General features: G+C 39.5%; 1 protein-coding gene across 6 annotated transcripts in view; it reads left to right on the top strand.

Moving 5' to 3' along the window:
* The window catches only part of LOC114656994 (uncharacterized), a 229,653-nt gene extending 214,489 nt beyond the window's left edge, over window positions 1-15,164 (top strand). For 3 of the 6 annotated variants that reach the window (XM_051932299.1, XM_051932298.1, XM_051932296.1), the window contains 2 exons: window positions 6,566-6,679; window positions 10,566-15,164. In XM_051932299.1, the coding sequence (XP_051788259.1) occupies window positions 6,566-6,679; window positions 10,566-11,247 (796 nt within the window). In that variant the 3' untranslated portion in view covers window positions 11,248-15,164. The remainder of the gene's footprint in view (window positions 1-6,565; window positions 6,680-10,565) is intronic. The other 3 variants (XR_007935902.1, XR_007935901.1, XM_051932297.1) reach the window with 3 other exon arrangements.
* Window positions 15,165-17,646: the final 2,482 nt, after the last annotated feature.

Genomic DNA, 17,646 nt, shown 5'->3' with positions numbered 1-17,646 from the left:
TTTGCTTCACCACATCAAACCATTTATCAAATATCGAAGCGCGTACACCGATCTCGTAGGATCCGCAAAGCGGCTTTCTGTCACATGTAGATAGTAACCAGAGACTCTGACGTCACATTCCAACTTTTAGCACACTGCGCCCCCCCGACTTTTTGCTGGTACTGCAACTAGCACACGCGTCACGTTAATTTCTGAGGACCTGATCAGAGGACGAATCAAATGAATGCTGGGAACGCGTGAAACTAGTGGTGATACTAAAATGAAGCCAGTGTGTGTATGTGAGTGCTTGTATTCACCTTGCGATGAGCTGATGCCCCCTCTAGGGATTGTTTCTGCCTCGTGCCCTATGCTTGCTGGAATGGGCACATCCCTGGATTGATGGATTTAATCATTAAACATCCTTTTCAGAGATACAGTGGTAACTCGGGTCACGACCGTAATTCGTTCCAAACCTTTGGACGTGACCCGATTTGGTCGTGACCTGAACATAATTTCCCTATAAGATTGTATGTGAATACAATTAATCCGTTCCAGACCGTAGGAACTGTATGTAAATATATATATATTTTTTAAGCACAAAAATAGTTAACTATACCATAGAATGCACAGTGTAATAGTAAACTAAATGTAAAAACACTGAGAAAACCTTGAACAACAGAGAAAACTAACATTGTAAGAGTTCGTGCCAGACTCTTACGAACCGCTCGCTGTAAACACTTTTTTTTGAGTTTTAAGCACAGGCAAGAATAATTAAATGCCACTTCTCTTGCAAAACTTTCACACCGTCCTCTACTGGCTTTAAATTCCTCACCTTCGCCATTCAAAGAAGGATTTTTTTTTTCAGCAAATCGCCATGAATCTTCCTGGCTTTCTCGCATATGATCTCCTCGCTTACGCAATCCCTTGCAAGTTGCTTCTCGTTCAACCGCACTAGCAACAGTTTTTCCACCTCTTCCAGCACTTGAGGCCTCTGCTTGGTTAACATTGTAACTCCTTTTGCAACATCAGCTGCTTTGTTAGGCCCTGTATACGCAAACAAAAGAAAATGGGAAACTGAGAATGGGGAAATCATTGACGCATACGAACCGGAAGGGAAACTGGCCGGCAATGTTTTTGTTCACCACCAGAACGTGTGGTCGTGAACAGATGCAAAATTTTGGCAAACTTTTTGATCGTAACCTGATTTGTACGTGTTTGGAAACATTTGTGACCAGAGGTTCTACTGTATTGCGGTAAATTGTCATCGAAATTTAATGGGTGTTCCAGGCAATTCACAAAACGGCGAAGCCAAACCTGTTCTCACTGTGATAATATCTCGCACTGCCGTAAATCTTACAGATTTATGTAAAGTACCTGCGCAAGTATAAAGAGTAAAACGCTTGCATAGCAAGTATAAACCTGTCCTCTGGCACGGATTGTGGCTTTCTGGTGAAAGTAATTTGACTGTTTGAAGACACATTGAAGATTGAGAGCACATTAGCAAGCAGCACTCTGGAAAACCTGCCTTCAGGGCTGCTCAAGCATTCCATCCAATGCTAAAGGAGAATTCCATATTTACAGTATTCAGAAATGTCAAATGTCTCAGCATATCTGATGTGCATGCACGTGACTATAGGGCTACATCTACACTACTATGTTTTCATTTTGAAAATGATATTTTTAAACAAAAACGATCTCCGTTCATACTAACATTTTCACATCATTTCCAAAATTATTTTCTTTCAGACTAAAACAACCGAAAACACAAGTGAGGTAATCATCCAGCCACACTGAGCAAGCTTGCAGCATAGATCTCTTACACAGGGCACACACTTAGTGACTTTGCATCATTTTAGGCCTGATTTACAGTTGTGGACTGTGTAGCATTCACAATGACACTCAGATTTTCACTGTTTCTAAACGGTGATTTGTTTATTTTATTTTTGGGAACCCAGGAACACATCCAGCCTTGAATCAGCTCATACTGACCCACAGAGACACATATAAAGGCAGAAATGATTTGATGAAAGGATATATTAAACAAATAAAGAAAGCAAAAATATATACATAATAATCAAAGTGCATGCAAAACTCCTTCCCATTTCCTCAACAGTGAAAGTAATTTACAAACACTGCAGAAATGAAACCAAACAAAACACAAGGCACTAGACCAGGTGGGTATTTTTCGTATGTCACTTAAATCATCTGAGATCAGATGCCTCATCTTGGATGAGTTAATGCCGGTGACACTCATCCGGGATAGGTCGGTTTTTCAAACGCAGCAGTGTATTAGATTAATCCAGCTGGATCTAATCATCCGAGATGAATGCGCGCGCCCGCACTGAGTGAAAAGCCCATATATATCGAGTCTAGAAAACACGATCAGCAAGTCTTTGATAGGCTGTAACAAAATGACAAAAGAACGGGCGCATTTTTTTTTTCACACAAGCGGAGCAAGACCTTTTATTCGAAGGACATGAAGAATTTCAAGATTTAATATGCACAAGGGGTAACACTGCAACAGCAGCCCAGACCAGAAAAGACGTCTGGCAAAAAGTGGCCGACAAATTAAATGCTAAGTACTGTGCATTGTACTTACTGAATGCAACGTTTCATTTCCTATGTGTCATATTAGTTATTATTTAATATGTCATAATTCCCAATCAAACGTGAGCACAAGGAGAACATGGGAACAGGTTAAAGTGAAGTACAAGAATATACTTCAAACTGGTAAATTATTCGTATATAACTATTTAAAGAATTGTTGACATAAATAATATAATATAAAAAACATTAATTTTAAAGCTAATAAGAAGGCAGACAAGCAAAAAACAGGTGGAGGTCCACGCGGTCCAGACCTAACCCCTGCAGAAGAGTTGGCTCTCCAGCAAAATGCCCATCGCCCTGTTTCTGAGGGCATTCCAGGGGGAAGCTCCTCCTCAGAACCAGTGGCAGGATGCAGTGGTCACTTCATTTCAGGTAAAGGATGGTCATTGCATATATTGGTCCTCGATGTGTGCCATACGTATGTTCCATATAGCCCTCTTTTTTGTTGGGTCAGTTGCAGGGAATGTCATATCCCTAGAACCTGTGTCTGACCAACGAGATATTGACGAAGGTCAAATATTTGATGAAGACACTGTGTCTGATTATTCATCAGGAGGAGAGGTACATTTTCCAAATAATGTTTGATCAAACTCCACTCTGATCAGTCCCATGTGCCCCAATCACATTTAGAAATCCTGGTAATGAGAATGTTAGGCTGATTGTGAGATTCTTTATGGAACTGTGGGTGTTTTAGCCTGTGTGTTACCTACCTGCAATGGCATGAAACGCCTCTTTTATTGTCTGCACACGCAGGTGTCCAGGAAACACAATGAAAACCCGAAGGAAATATTTCAGAGCCAAACAGACTTTACGAATTGCCTGGCAAACTGCACTTTTAGTTAGATTTTCCACATCGCCTACAGTATATAAAAATGTGCCGCTTGTAAAAAACCTCAAAGCAATGCCTACTGTCTGTGTGGTTGTGAGAGCCCGACTTCGCAGAGTTTGACTTCGAATATAAGGTGCTAATAAATCTTTGAGGTACAATATTCCCCCTCCGCTAAAGCGGTATCTTTCGAAAAGAATTTCCTCCGTGAGCAATAACGGATCTTGCCGATCGCGCAAAACCCTCTTTATATGAAATTCTCTTCTTATAATTTGCGCACCGATATCAATTGGTCGCTCATTCATGAACGGCGAAGCCCTGACTGGATGACTTCCACGCACCGTCACTGATCACGTGTGTAAACTAATACTTGTTTACGTAGAACAAACCTGCTCTGAGCAGGTTTGAGGATTAGGATGTGCTGCTATGACAACACTTCCAGCAAGAGTTTCAAAAAACCGACAGATCAGGATCAGGCCAAATCGTCAACAATTACATCCGGCTAAACGACTAATCCACGCACGGAAAATACCTCCCAGAGGTGGCAAGCTCCAGGCCTCGAGTGCTGCAGTGGCTGCAGGTTTTCATTCGTATCATCTTCTTATTTAGTGACTAGTTTTTGCTTCTGATTAATTCTTTTAATTAACTTGACTCAGGCCCCATAGTTGTTTTTTTTTCTTTAATTAGCAGCCAAACAATAACGAGACACAAAACAAGCCACCACATGACCAGCTCCCCTGTGCCCATTACACAATATCTGAAATTAAAGAGAGGTGATGGTCTCTGTAAGGCTGATCTCTTAGGTCACCAAAACATTTTGACGATGCTCTTAGAAAGAACAGAAAAACAACAGATTTAGAAATGTGTGCTGTGGCAGAAAGAGAGCACCAACAAGCCATGGAATTAAATAACGGGTTTAATTAACAGCAAGAATTGACTTCTCATTAAAAAAATGATTGGAGTGAAACTGGTTGGAGTGTGAAGCCCCAGTTTAGCTGGTCATCTGCTAGCTCATTTCACATCTCATTTCTGTTTGGCTGTCATTTAATGAAGAAAGAAATAAATTCAGAGGGCTGAACTCTTCTAACATGGCTATTAAAGTGATGGGGAAAAAGTTAATTAGCAGTGAAAACTGGTCACTGATTAGGAAAACGGTTAGAATGAAAACCTGTAGCCACTGCGGCCCTCCAGGCCTGGACTTCACCACCCCTGCACTAGACGATAAACACTCACCACTTGTGACACAGTCCAGTACAGCTGGTGTAGATGATGGTGAGAATGAATGGAGATGCCAAATGAACAGTTTCCTTTTTTAAAAGCTGTTATGTGCAGATCTATGGAAGCTGGGCACACTCCCCAGACAAAGACGTTTGCCAGCCCAGACCAAATTGCATGAACAAGCAGGATCGGGACAAGCACATAAATCCAGAATAAATCCATCCATCATCCAACCCACTGGAGCCAATCCCAGCCAACACAGGGCGCAAGGCAAGAAACAAACCCCGGGCACGGTGCCAGCCCACCGCAGGGCACACACACAAACACACACCAAGCACAAACTAGGGACAATTTAGGATCGCCAATGCACCTAACCTGCATGTCTTTGGACTATGGGAGGAAACCCACGCAGACATGGGGAGAACATGCAAACTCCACGCAGGGAGGACCCGGGAAGCGAACCCAGGTCTCCTAACTGTGAGGCAGCAACGCTACCCACTGCGCCAATCCAGAATAAATGGTGGTTGTATTCCAGTGGTGGAGTGAGAAGCGTAGTAATGAATAAACATGGATGATCTTGATCTTGTCCCCTGTGTCTTTCACGGCTCCTTTTTAAAGAAAGCTCCTATTATCCATCTGCCCAGCAACCCCACCCCACTCTGAAGGTGCTGTCCAATGCTGTAATACTACCGGGACTGCTGGGAGCTGTAGGCCATTTAAGCAACACTGCAACAACCGAGTTGGTCCAAATTTCAACTTCTTTGGCTGTCGTTTCAAGTCAAGTTTATGATGCCCGATGGGCTTTTGTTGCACAATCAGAAGAATTTCTGTCATATCAATTGGACCAAATGTGCTTGTGACTGGCATCAGTATCTTCTTATGTATTGCGCTACAATGGCTGTCCATTTGTCTGTCCAGGATTTTAAATCCCCTGTATCTCGCAAACCGTTTGACCTATTGAACTGAAGGTTGATACACAAACACTACGTAACATCTACTATCCGCTTTCGGGGTGATGATTAACCTCCAAGGTTATTCCTCTTTTTATTTTTATTTGATCTTATTGTGGAATCAACTCTGGGCAGTGGCCAGCAGGGCAGTGCATGCGTACGAGTGCCGTTCTCATTTCTACCATCTTTGCCGTTACCTTTTCATATCTTACATCATTTTTGAGGCAGATTGAACACTTAAGTGCCAGTTTAAGTGAACAATTAAGGAAAACGTACTAAGTAATTGCAACACAAACACTGACTTAATCAGTTTTAATGCGAAAAGATGCCGATGAAAGAAGAGAAGAAGCGGGCCGCTAGGGTGGAGAAAAGAAGAGCTGCTCAGGAAGCATCAAGGGCATCAACCTCTGAGCAAACAAATGGTAAACGTACAGAAAAAGAGGATGAAGCAAGTGGATTCACTCCACGTTATCGTTATAGCAGTGCGCCGTTACTGGTTTCTAATAATCTTACAAACGCATTTTAGATGCATACTGGTAGGCAACACAGCTTGTGCAATGGGAAGCAACTCTTCTATGCTTGCTTTTCTTCCACTAAGGATGATCAAACAGGGAATGAGACATTGTAACCGGTAGGATCTTATCAGGGAAGAGCCACACAAGCAGAGCAGAGAGCGACCGAGTTGGCATTTTCAGAAATCTTCATTTTCACCCATGCAGCAGCAGCATTTTTTAAAGTCGCCACCTCTGGAGAGCATTTGCAAAAGTCACGGGTTGAAAACGCTAGGGTAGTGTGGACGAAAGGTGAAAATGAAGTCCTGTTTCTGCCTTTTTAAATGAAAACATACTAGTGTGGACGGGGCCTTACTTCATCTGTGAAAGTGTTGTACAATAGAGTAGAAATGAATGGATGAAAGATTCTAACGTGAGTGCGTCATATCATTCCCTAGCTTCGTAATAATAAGAGGTGATGTGCTTCTTTGCAGGACACATTGGCACGTTCCTGTTGTGGGCGAAGGCAACTTTAATCGAGAGGCCCTGAATAAGCACCACAAGAATAAAAGGCTCACCATTGGCCTGACCGTCTTTGCAGTGGGCAAGTATGTAATTCTATTTCTTTTCAAAGAAAAAAATCTGCTATTCTTAAAGTTAGCGGTGTGCCCTCACTTACTCCAAACCTGTCGTTCTTTTATGGTTTTATTTTTTCTGGGTTTGTCTATTGCTATTCACAGTTCTTGCACAGTTGATATTTGTCATCATTTATCTCACATTACCACATTGGTGTTTTATTTGTAAATTCTGATTCCAATCTCCGTCCATTTTGTAGCTCAGATATGCAGTCAGCACTATTTTGCTAATTGATTTGATTCCTGTTGCGAGTCACGAAATTCGTGACCAGTGGCATTTGTTTTTTCTCTAAGGATCAAGCTGCTGATCCCAGGTACCCAGCAGTGTCGTGCAAGTTCACACCTCACAAGAACTCGCTCAAAGTTCAATTCACACAGATTAAAATGAACACATTCACGTTCATAGTTCACCATTTCAATTTGGAACTAGTTCATGTTCAGTTCATTTTGTATTTTTTAAGGAGGGAGAATAAATGACCCATAAGTTTACTTTTTTCAATTTTGCATGCCTTATATTAGGCACTTATACAGTGTTCTTGAATAAAATACAATAATTATGAAGACTGATTTTATTTAAATGTACTTTATTGAGTTATACCCAGCAACAAACACATATAACCATATAAGCTAATATACTCCCAGTCAAAAAAGAAATTAAATAGATGCAATTATACAAATAAATTACCGCTCTATTTCCAACTGTGTGACACAGTGACTGGGAACCAGCGTTTAGGTGAACTGACCTGTTATGCTGCCGGTCAAAATTTGCGTCACACATGTCCAACGGGGAAAAATATAAAGTGGCCTCACAAAATATAACATCTTCCTAAAAGTGAAAGCGGAGCTTCTCCACGTGCTCATGTCAGCGGGTGTGCAGCTTAAGCACAAGCGCAGGGAGATGCAGACAGCAACTATTTGATTTTAAGTTATTTTTTCCAAACACAAATAAATGGCAAAAAAAATTGTACAAAATAAATAGTCGTATTTGGATTTGGCTCCACCCCTACATTACCGGGTAAGACAAGCCATTTAATCCGGACCTAAACCAGACCCAGAATGTCACTTACACTGAACCAGCTCATGTTCAAGTTCTTCTTTTGCAAATAATAAGTTCACCGTTCTTAGAAAAATGAGCTTGTTTAATGAACGCGCCCTTCATGCACAACACCAGTACCCAGCCCCTGACCTATGAGAGCTGGGCCACTCTCTGTCCCAACCTGCTTTGTGCTAAAATTCAATGGGGGACACCTTCCGCAGGTTTTCCATCTACCATACAGTATATACTGGTCTAACAGCATTATTGAGTGGGGCTAAGCCCCTAACAAGTGCTAAAGCTAGCAATGCCCCAGCATCTGCCCAGTAATGCCACCATCGTTCTGCCCGTTAAGATGGTGGTGAGCTACACGTGACAGTTACATTTTTGAATTTGTTTTAAAAAACAAAGGGAGACGCAAACAATAACAGAATTGTTAAAAAACAACCTTCATTACAAAATTTGCAGCAATTCTCTTTTAATCTCCTTCAAAATACACTCCTTGAGAAACTGTTCTCCCATTCCTGGAAAACATCCCCATGTACTCATCTTTTGTTTCCAAGTCTAGAGCCTCCTGTTTGTGTTTTTTGTATTTCTTTCACAGTAGAAAATCATCTTCCCTTTAGTCTCAGCTTTTACTTTTTTGTGATGTGCCCTCTGTTGAAATAACAAATGCAATGCATTTTTCTTACTACAAATGTCTGTAACGTGCCATCTGTTGGAATGACAAATGTAATGTATTTTATTACTACAAATGTTGGAGATGTGTCATCTGTTGGAATGACAAATTCAATGCATTTTAGTATTACAAATATGTGTGATGCCCTATCGATTGGAATGACAAACGCAATGCTTTTTATTACAATTGTTTGTGATGCATCCTCTGTTGGAATGACAAATGCAGTGTTTTTTATTATTGCAAATGTTTGTGGTTAGCCATCTGTTGAAATGGCAAAGTCGGTGCATTTTATTACTGCAAATGTTTGTGAATCGGTTTAGGTTGGAATAACAGATGCCATTCAGTTTATTACAATGAAAAGAAAAGGTGCTTTTCATGTGTCTTTGTATTTGTTTGGCTATGTCTCTGTTATGCACTATTGGGTATGGGATTCATAAAAGCAGGGCTCGTGTTTGTGATGTGCCATCTGCTAGAGCAGGGGTGGGCAGATTCAGTCCTGGAGGGCCGCAGTGGTTGCAGGTTTTTGTTCCAACCCAGTTACTTAATTAAAAACTAATCCTTGTCAATTATTTAATTGCATGGCTTGCTAGTGCTTTAACTCTGCCATGTCAGGTCATTGTCATATCCTAGATTTATTTTCCTTTCTAAGGATATCATCCAAATGATTTGAAGTCTAAAACAGATGAGTTATTCTCAGTCCTTTACTTTTTTCTCTTCACTTTCCTTCCAAGTATTTAATTAAACCAAATAGTGCATGATAAATGCACAGAGGTGTAAATGAAAACAAGCTAAATGGAGAAATGCTGGTGTCTTTTGTCATTTGTATATTATTGCTAATTAGGAGCAATTAAAAACCAAGAATACAGCAGTTTAAGACTAAAATAAGCAATAAGGGTTCAAAATCTTAACGAGGAAGACAACTAAAGTAAAGCAGAAGTGTTACTTGAGCAATAAGGGCTTCTTATTAAGCAACTGGGTTGGAGCAAAAACCTGCAGCCACTGTGGCCCTCCAAGACTGAATTTGCCCACCCCTGTGCTAGATCGTCAAATTCAATGCATTTTATTACTAGAAATGTTTGTGATGCACCATTTGTTAAGTTTAAAAATGTGCAATGTATGTCATTACTACAAATGTTTGTTATTGGCCATCTGTTGGAATGACAAATGCACTGCAGTTTGAGGTATACGTTGATTATTTCGATTTGAGAGGTAAAATTAAAATGGACAGAATAGGGATGCATTCTTACTCTATGAAAATAATACAGGTATGAACAAAAACTAAACATTTATTCTGAATGAAGTTAACAATGTTCATTTTTGAAAAATATATCTAGTGTTGATTTTTTTTGGATATTTGTTTCTATATGGATTAAACAAACTTCATGCTTTTTTGTTGAATTATCAGCTGAGACATTTTTTGCAGACCAGTGAATTGATAAAGTTGGCAATTGTATTAGAACATATCTGGCAACTCAGCAAAATATCTACATGGTACAGGAAATGAGTCTGGTGATTTTTTCTGTGGAAATCAAGAAACAGGAAATGGCGTTTACTCATTAATTTGGATGTGGTAGTTGGCCTACCACTCTTAGATTTTTCTGTGACGTAAACACAGTACTGTCCACAAAAGCATACTGATGTATCCAAAAGGTTGTTAAATCTTACCCGCGAGTCACACAAATTAGCAGAAACAAAAGCTTTTCCCTTGATGGGCGTTCCTGCAGCACCCTGTTTTGCTAACTTCTTGTCCTGCCACTGTCTCTGTGAGTAAACATAAGGCTGTCTGATGGTCAACAGAAGAATCAAATTAACTTTACCGGCATGTGACACATTATGTGCATTACGCAGGTGCAAAAAACAAACATAAAGGTAAACGCAGAAGTATGAACATTGCTTTAGGAAACAATAATCTACCACAGAAACGTTTAAAACCTCCAAAAAATGAAAACTCTTTTTAGTGAGTTTTGTGTTTCTCAATTGAGAAATCGCTGGAAAACTGTGTGTGGGTTGAAATGGGCCTGTTTTCGCTCATCAGTACTTCTCATAAATGCTTCAAGCATGGAAGTCACTGGAACAAAGTGATGGCGCTACCAAGGCCAAGTTGTAGTTATTCACAATTTGTTTTTTGTTTTTTTGTCTGTTGCCAGGTATCTGGATTACTTCCTGGAACAGTTTCTTGTCAGTGCGGACAAGTACTTCATGACAGACCACCGAGTGATCATTTACGTGATGGTGGATGAGCCTTCCAAAATTGCCCATGTGGAGTTTGGAGTTAAACGCTCCTACAAAGTATTTCGCATCAAGAAGGAAAACCGGTGGCAGGACATCAGCATGATGCGCATGAAGACGCTCTCGGATTTGTTGAAGAAGTACATTCAATATGAGGTGGACTACCTCTTCTGTATGGATGTTGATGTAAACTTCATTGCCCCCTACGGTGTGGAGACCTTAGGAGAACGGGTGGCACAGACTCAAGCTTGGTTTTTCGAGACCACCAATCAATATTTCACCTATGAGAGGCGACCAGAGTCGGCTGCCTACATACCGATGGGAGAGGGCGATTATTACTACCACGCGGCCTCCTTTGGGGGTACTCCCAGTGAGGTGCTGAAACTGGTGGACCACTGCTACGACGGTATCATGGCTGACAAGGAAAAAAACATTGAGGCCATCTGGCATGATGAGAGCCATCTCAACAAGTACTTTCTGCTCAATAAGCCCACCAAGGTCTTGAATCCGGACTACCTCTGGAGTTTTAGTATTCATGATAATAAAAATGCAAAACTCCGTTGGGTGCCAAAAGATTACGGGCAAGTGCGGGAGAACTAAAGTGAAGGACAAAGGACAAAAAGAGTCAGCTGTGATTCTTCCTCCGGGTTTTTTTTTAATTCCAGGGTTTTACTCAGAAATGTCGATGATCTGGAATTGCAGGGGTTAATTCACATATTTAGGCGTTATTGTTCTATTTTTATGAATGCAAAAACTAAAGAATATTATCAAATCCATAACTGCTTACTAAGGGATGTACTTCTCATGCCAGTGTTTGAGTTTTAAATTGATTCTTGAAATTATTATTTTTCCCAGAATGATAAGACTTTGCTTTTAGTTTCCATTTGGGGAAACATCTCCAGAAACTTCATTACTTATACATTTTTAATTTGTAATTTTTATAGACATGTTTATATGAAAATGTTACATTTTATGCTCACATTCAATCTCAGGGTGGCCTCTAGAAGTGCAATTATGCACATGAGCTGTAACTATCATGAAAGACGGAGAAACGATATTCAGGTTTTCCTAACCTGATTCCTCATTAAAACTCTTGATTGAGGATTTGTGTTACTTGGTAACTACAATGTGAGACTGTTCGTCAAAAAGACTTAAAATAGAAACTTCCACTTGTTTCTAGGATGTTCCATAAACTCGGCCTTAGCAGTAGAATGTTCTGCGTTTCATTTTTATTTAATTATTGCTTACTAATCACTTAGTTAAAAAAAAAGCACCCTTACAAGAGTATGAACTATGAACGCAATAACAACACAAACAAAATGTTCAGAATGGAGTGACCTCTGAATGTTTCACAATCTGGCAAAAATCCCTAATGGACCAAAAATAAGCCTTGTAGAGAAATGATTCTAAAAACATCAACTCTTTGCGTTTGGGTTGTAGACCGCCCTAGTGATACTGAAGACTCTTGGTTTTGACACAAAATTGCACTGAACTAATTGAGCTGAATGTAAACCAACATGGTCACAGTGAAGAACGCCTTTGGCCTTGTTTCATTTTGCACATTGACTTTTCAATCTGATTATTATTATTGATATTCCTTGACGTGACTTCTCGAGATGAATGAATACCAATTTATCCCGGGTAGATGCCCGTAAGTGAGTCTGGGAAATTCTTGGCACAGGATGAGTTTAACTGGACACTTTAACATATTCCTACAGACCCCACAGACTGTGTCTAACTCAACTGGTTTGGTTCGCTTTCTATAGATAGATAGATAGATACTTTATTAATCCCAAGGGGAAATTCACATACTCCAGCAGCAGCATACTTTTTTATCAATTTTCCTATGCAATGTGAGCTTCTGATTTTAAGAGGTCAATTTTTTTTTTTTAATTTTAATAATTAATGAAAGAAATTTTAATTAGAAAATGTATCAGAGTTTTTAATTTTGTATGTGATTTGTATATTTTTTAAATATCGTGTATATTGATTTACTGTGATGGGTTTGTGTTACGACTCTGTTTGTTTGTTTTTTTTTGCTTTGCATCGTCGCCCACCATAACCTATCATGTATGGCAGAGGAGCAAAAGCTTTAGATTCGTCAAAAATTTCCATCTCAGGTTTTCAACGGCTCTCGATGTTTTAGGGTCCCCTGATACTGAAAACCTTGATACGTTGATGATGGGTGTGTATCTGTCCTGTGTGTCACAGTTTCTTGTGGATGGTCTAGAGCTATAACGGCTCGATGGAAAAATACCAAACTAGAAATTTCAGCCTGTTATGAGCTGACAATGTGCTGATTATTTTTTGAGCCAAAATGTCCGAGAGAAAGAAGCACTGTAGAGGAACCCTCAAATACCGTAATTCTGCAATTCATTATGAATTCATCCCATCAATTGCTATCGTAATGACCTAATTTATGATCAGAAAGATCAGCATCAGAATGGTAAAAATTACTGAAATGTTATAGAATAGTTTGGGGTAACTTGGTTCTGAGGGCCAAAGCCTAGTGATGCTCATGTCTGAATTATTTAAAATTCTAATCACAGAGAGAGCAACTGAATTAAAGCTGTCAAGAAAAGATAAACACTCGAGTTACTCATAGTAAAGAAATGAACATAATGGTTGACCCATACATTAGTATTAACACGGTACAGTCCGATGTTTCAGAATAGATGGATGAAAAGCCTTCAGTGAACCTTTGGCTCAGACTTTTAGAAACGGTCAGAAATTGGAAAAGGAGAAGCAGCAGCCAGAATGCTGGTTTCATACAGTATTTAGAACTTGGTTGCTCCTCTTTATGACCTCCTTTTTGGTGCTACTATCTTTTTGAAATGTATAAATCTTCTTTTCTTACTTCTTTAATAAGATTCCTACAATTTTGGTAGGATTCGCTCATTCACATTTGCAGTTGATATTCTTTAATTTACCATGTCTTTGATGTTCTATCCCACATGAAATTGCTCAGGATGTTATTTTATAGAAGGAGAAGAAGACAACAGTTCATTTATATAGCACTTTTCTCACATAGACAGATTGAATCACTGCAACCACCACCAACGTGTAGCATCCACCTGTATGATAGAAAGGCAGCCATTTTGTGCCAGGTTGCTCAGCACACATTAGTCAGTAGGTAGTGGAGGGGTAAGAGGGATAAGGGACAGGGCATGATTAGGCCATGGTGGGCAATTTAGAAAGGACTTCAGGGTACACCCTACTTATTTTAAGGGATGCCTAGGGATCTTTAATGACGACAGTGAGTCAGGACCACGGTTTTTCATTTCAACCAAAGGACAAAACCATTTTACAGCAGTGTGTCCTTGTCACTGCACTGGGGCATTGGAATCCACACACAGACCACAGGGTAAGCTCCCCCTGCTGGCCATCCCCAACATCTCTACTAGCAAGCATCCCAAGTTTTTCTTAGATGGTTTCCCATGCAAGTACTGGCCAGCAGAGGCGTAGCTCGGGTTTTCAGCGCCCGGGGACAACTGAAGATTTTGCACCCCCTCTTGTTTGCCAAAATGCAATGGGGAAGAGAAAGAAACATCAATTTGGTGCCCCCTGGATGCTGCGCCCGGGGACAGATGTCCCCCCTTGCCCCCCCTAGCTACGCCACTGCTGGCCAGGCCTGAACATGCTTAGCTTCAGGTGGATTGCCTGTTCTGATGTGCAGTTGGTATGGTCACTGACCATATTAAGCTGTTTATAGGCTTTTAGGCACAGTTATGGAATGGAAACATGATGATGACGCTCAATGACTGCATTTGTTCTACTCTGTTACCACTATTGTCCAAACCAATTGTTCATTCAGGACCAAAGATATACACACATTTTCCTCTTCTACCCTGACTGATAGCATCACCTTTATTTCACAGTCCATAATTTGTTTTTTACATTCCGTTCTGATTTTCTTTAGAGTGGTTCACACACAAATGAATAACTGCGTGCCTTGCGTACAGCTCTCACTGTTTTTTCCGTGTTTAAACAGAGCATTTTTTACAATTTCGATGATCAAGTACACAACTTAAAATCGGACATTTCTGAGAATCCATACCAACTTTGGCTCTAGTAAATTGCAGGGTTGAGTTTACCCAGGATTTCAGTCACGCACCATCTTTACCTGGTCATTTACGGGTAAATTCCTGGGACAGCCTGAGTGTGTGAATGATGCTGGTATCTCTCTGGCACATATTCGTAAACACTTCATCTTGCAGTCCCGGTGTCCTAGAGTTTAAAGTTCTCTGTTCCTTTTTATGTTTCAAATACTTGCCTTACAATTCGCCTTCTTGAAACTGACTTTACCGCACCGGTGCTCGTTTCTGTTGCACTGTCTAACTTTCTCAAATTGAGCACTGGGAGGTTTGTGTCACTCTGCTGCTGTCGGAACTGTAAATTGTCTTGATGTTCATCACCTGTGTTGCATTTTTGCAGTTTGTGTTTGTAATCCTCCTCTAAGTAAAGTGTATTTTAAAGAATATGAACATTATAAATATTAAAGGCTATTTGATTGATTACACAGCTCTTACATGGTCCTCTGTATGACTCTGCACCATGATTGAGTTTTTTGCTGAACTGTAGACATACCCAGAATTTTGCCCTCTTTGGACAACAATGCTGCTAGAATACACTTGGAGAAGACTGGCAAGTGGGATGAAGCGATGGGGCAATCTCCTCAGGTGGCAGCATTTTCATGCAATAGTACTTTGTTTTTGTTTTTTTTTTTACATTACAAAATAACAATAGAATAACAACAAAGAAAGATATTGGTTTTCATTGAGTTAAACCCAACCCTAAAACCTCATCCCATTCTGAGGTCTAAAACGTTCAGGTTTTCATTAAGGATGTCTTTGTTGTGTTTTCACTCAATCCTGTGTGGTCTCCTTGTCTGGGCTGCTAAAAAAGAATCCCAGAACATGATGCTGCCACCAGTGTTCTTCTCCTTTGGAATGGTGTTGTGCAGGTGATGAGCAGTGCCTGGTTTCCTCCTGAAATAACGTTAACCTTGGTTTTCTCAGACCAGAGAAGCTTGTTTCTCACAGTGTGAGAGTCCTTTAGGTGTCATTTGGCAAACTCTAGGCAGACTCTTGTGTACATTTTATTGATTAGACAGAAAAACAGAAACAGAAAAACAGAAGGGCATTTCACGGAAAATGTGCCCTAAATGCTTCCTATGTAATCACAACACGCATCTGTTATATGAATGTTGTTACAATATTGAGATTAATTGTCACTTTATCTGTTTAAACTGTATAAATTCATTTCTTTTCTGTAAGCATGCAGAGCTGGGCCAAGCATTAGGATAAGACAAACAGGGACAGCTGGAGGACTGTCGCCAGCCTGAAGGAGAACAGTGTGTTATAAAAGCCTACTGTCTGATGTCAGCTAAAAGTTTGTACCCTTGTTTGGAAATGGGCTCTGTGCCATCTGGGGGCTTGCACGTGGAGAAATACTATAAGGCATCTTGGAGGATTGCCAGCCATTGGGAGACTTGACGCCCGGACTACAGGAGACTATGTTGACTTGGTCTGAGAAATCCTTCCAAACGCTGTGACGATGACTGCAAACTTCATACGCAAGGTCCCCACTCTTGGACTGAGTACTGCGGTGTGTCTTCCCTGTTAATTATGCAGCGTAAGCCGTTATTAAAGAGCTAGAATTATCCTAACTTGTCGTGTAAGCTTGTAACCGCCATTGCATGCTGAGTGGGGTAATACCATTTTAATTTATAATAATTTATAATTCAGGTTAATTAAAATGCCGCAATATAAAAGAACACATTTCCAGAGAGCTAATACCTCTCTTCAGGAAAGAGCATCGTACACAGGGCAAATTTTTTTTGCGATTGTCTTTGTAAAAATTAGAGTGCGCGTCTTACACGAGGGCGCATGGTAAAACAGTAATTCTAAAAAAGACTCTAAAGACTGCCACATGCCCCGGCACCCAAAAGTGATGTGCACTGCACAGTCAGTATTTAATAAATTTGCCAAAAATTTTAAAATCTTATTTTTACTTTGTCATTCTGGAGTACTGCATTTTGCTTGATGTTAGGAAAAATTAATTACTTTTAGCACAAGCGAGCAACATAGCAATATGTGAAAAAAGTGAAACGGTCTAAATATTTTTCAAATCCACTGCATGTAATATGAGGGACGTTCAAAAAGTTTCCGCACTTTTAAATTTTCGTTGGAAACGGTGAAGACGGAGGAGGAGTAGTAATTAAAAAGTTGGTACGATGCTGGGAAAACTGCATCGCAAACGAAGTTGACTATGTAGAAAAGAGCTCAAAATGTGTTTTCGAAATTCTTAAGAAATTGAGTTTAAAAATAAAATATATAAAAAGAAAACTTTTTAAGTAAAACGATTTTATTTACTTTAGTTATAAATGCACTAAAAACAACAAACATTTTCTTTAACCAAAATTTTTGTGGTTGAATATGACTAAATAAAATCGTGGGGCACACATATAAATGAATTAATTCAAACAATTTTTGAAACTTGTTTAGTATGGTGAGGAACTACAAAGTTGTTTTTTATATATATGTTATGATGAAAGTAGATATTCTATTAATTGATTATATGAATTAATTTAGGTGCACCTCATGATTTTATTTAGTCACATTCAGCCACGAAAATTGTGGTTAAAGGAAACTGTATTTTTTTGGTTTTTACTGCATTTATAACTAAAGTAAATACAATCATTTTCTTAAAATATATTTAAAACAAATTTACTTTTTAGTTTTTGAGTATTTTGCAAATGATTTTTCTTTAATCATTTTTCATGATTCCCATAATATACCTTCTTTGAAAAATTATTTGAATACTAAAAATATATATATATATTGGTCTCTATTTTTATGTTCAGGCTCTAAAAAAAAAACCAAAAATAGATGACAGAACGGCAAACTTTACAGCAATACTTCCTCACCGTGATCATCAAGATTACTGCTTCTCAAGAGTAAAAAGTCATCACACGTATTTACCGACTCCACTCACTGG

The sequence above is a fragment of the Erpetoichthys calabaricus genome, chromosome 9, assembly GCF_900747795.2.
Source record: "Erpetoichthys calabaricus chromosome 9, fErpCal1.3, whole genome shotgun sequence".
Classification (NCBI taxonomy): domain Eukaryota; kingdom Metazoa; phylum Chordata; class Cladistia; order Polypteriformes; family Polypteridae; genus Erpetoichthys; species Erpetoichthys calabaricus.
This window is presented reverse-complemented; position numbering and strand designations above follow the sequence as displayed.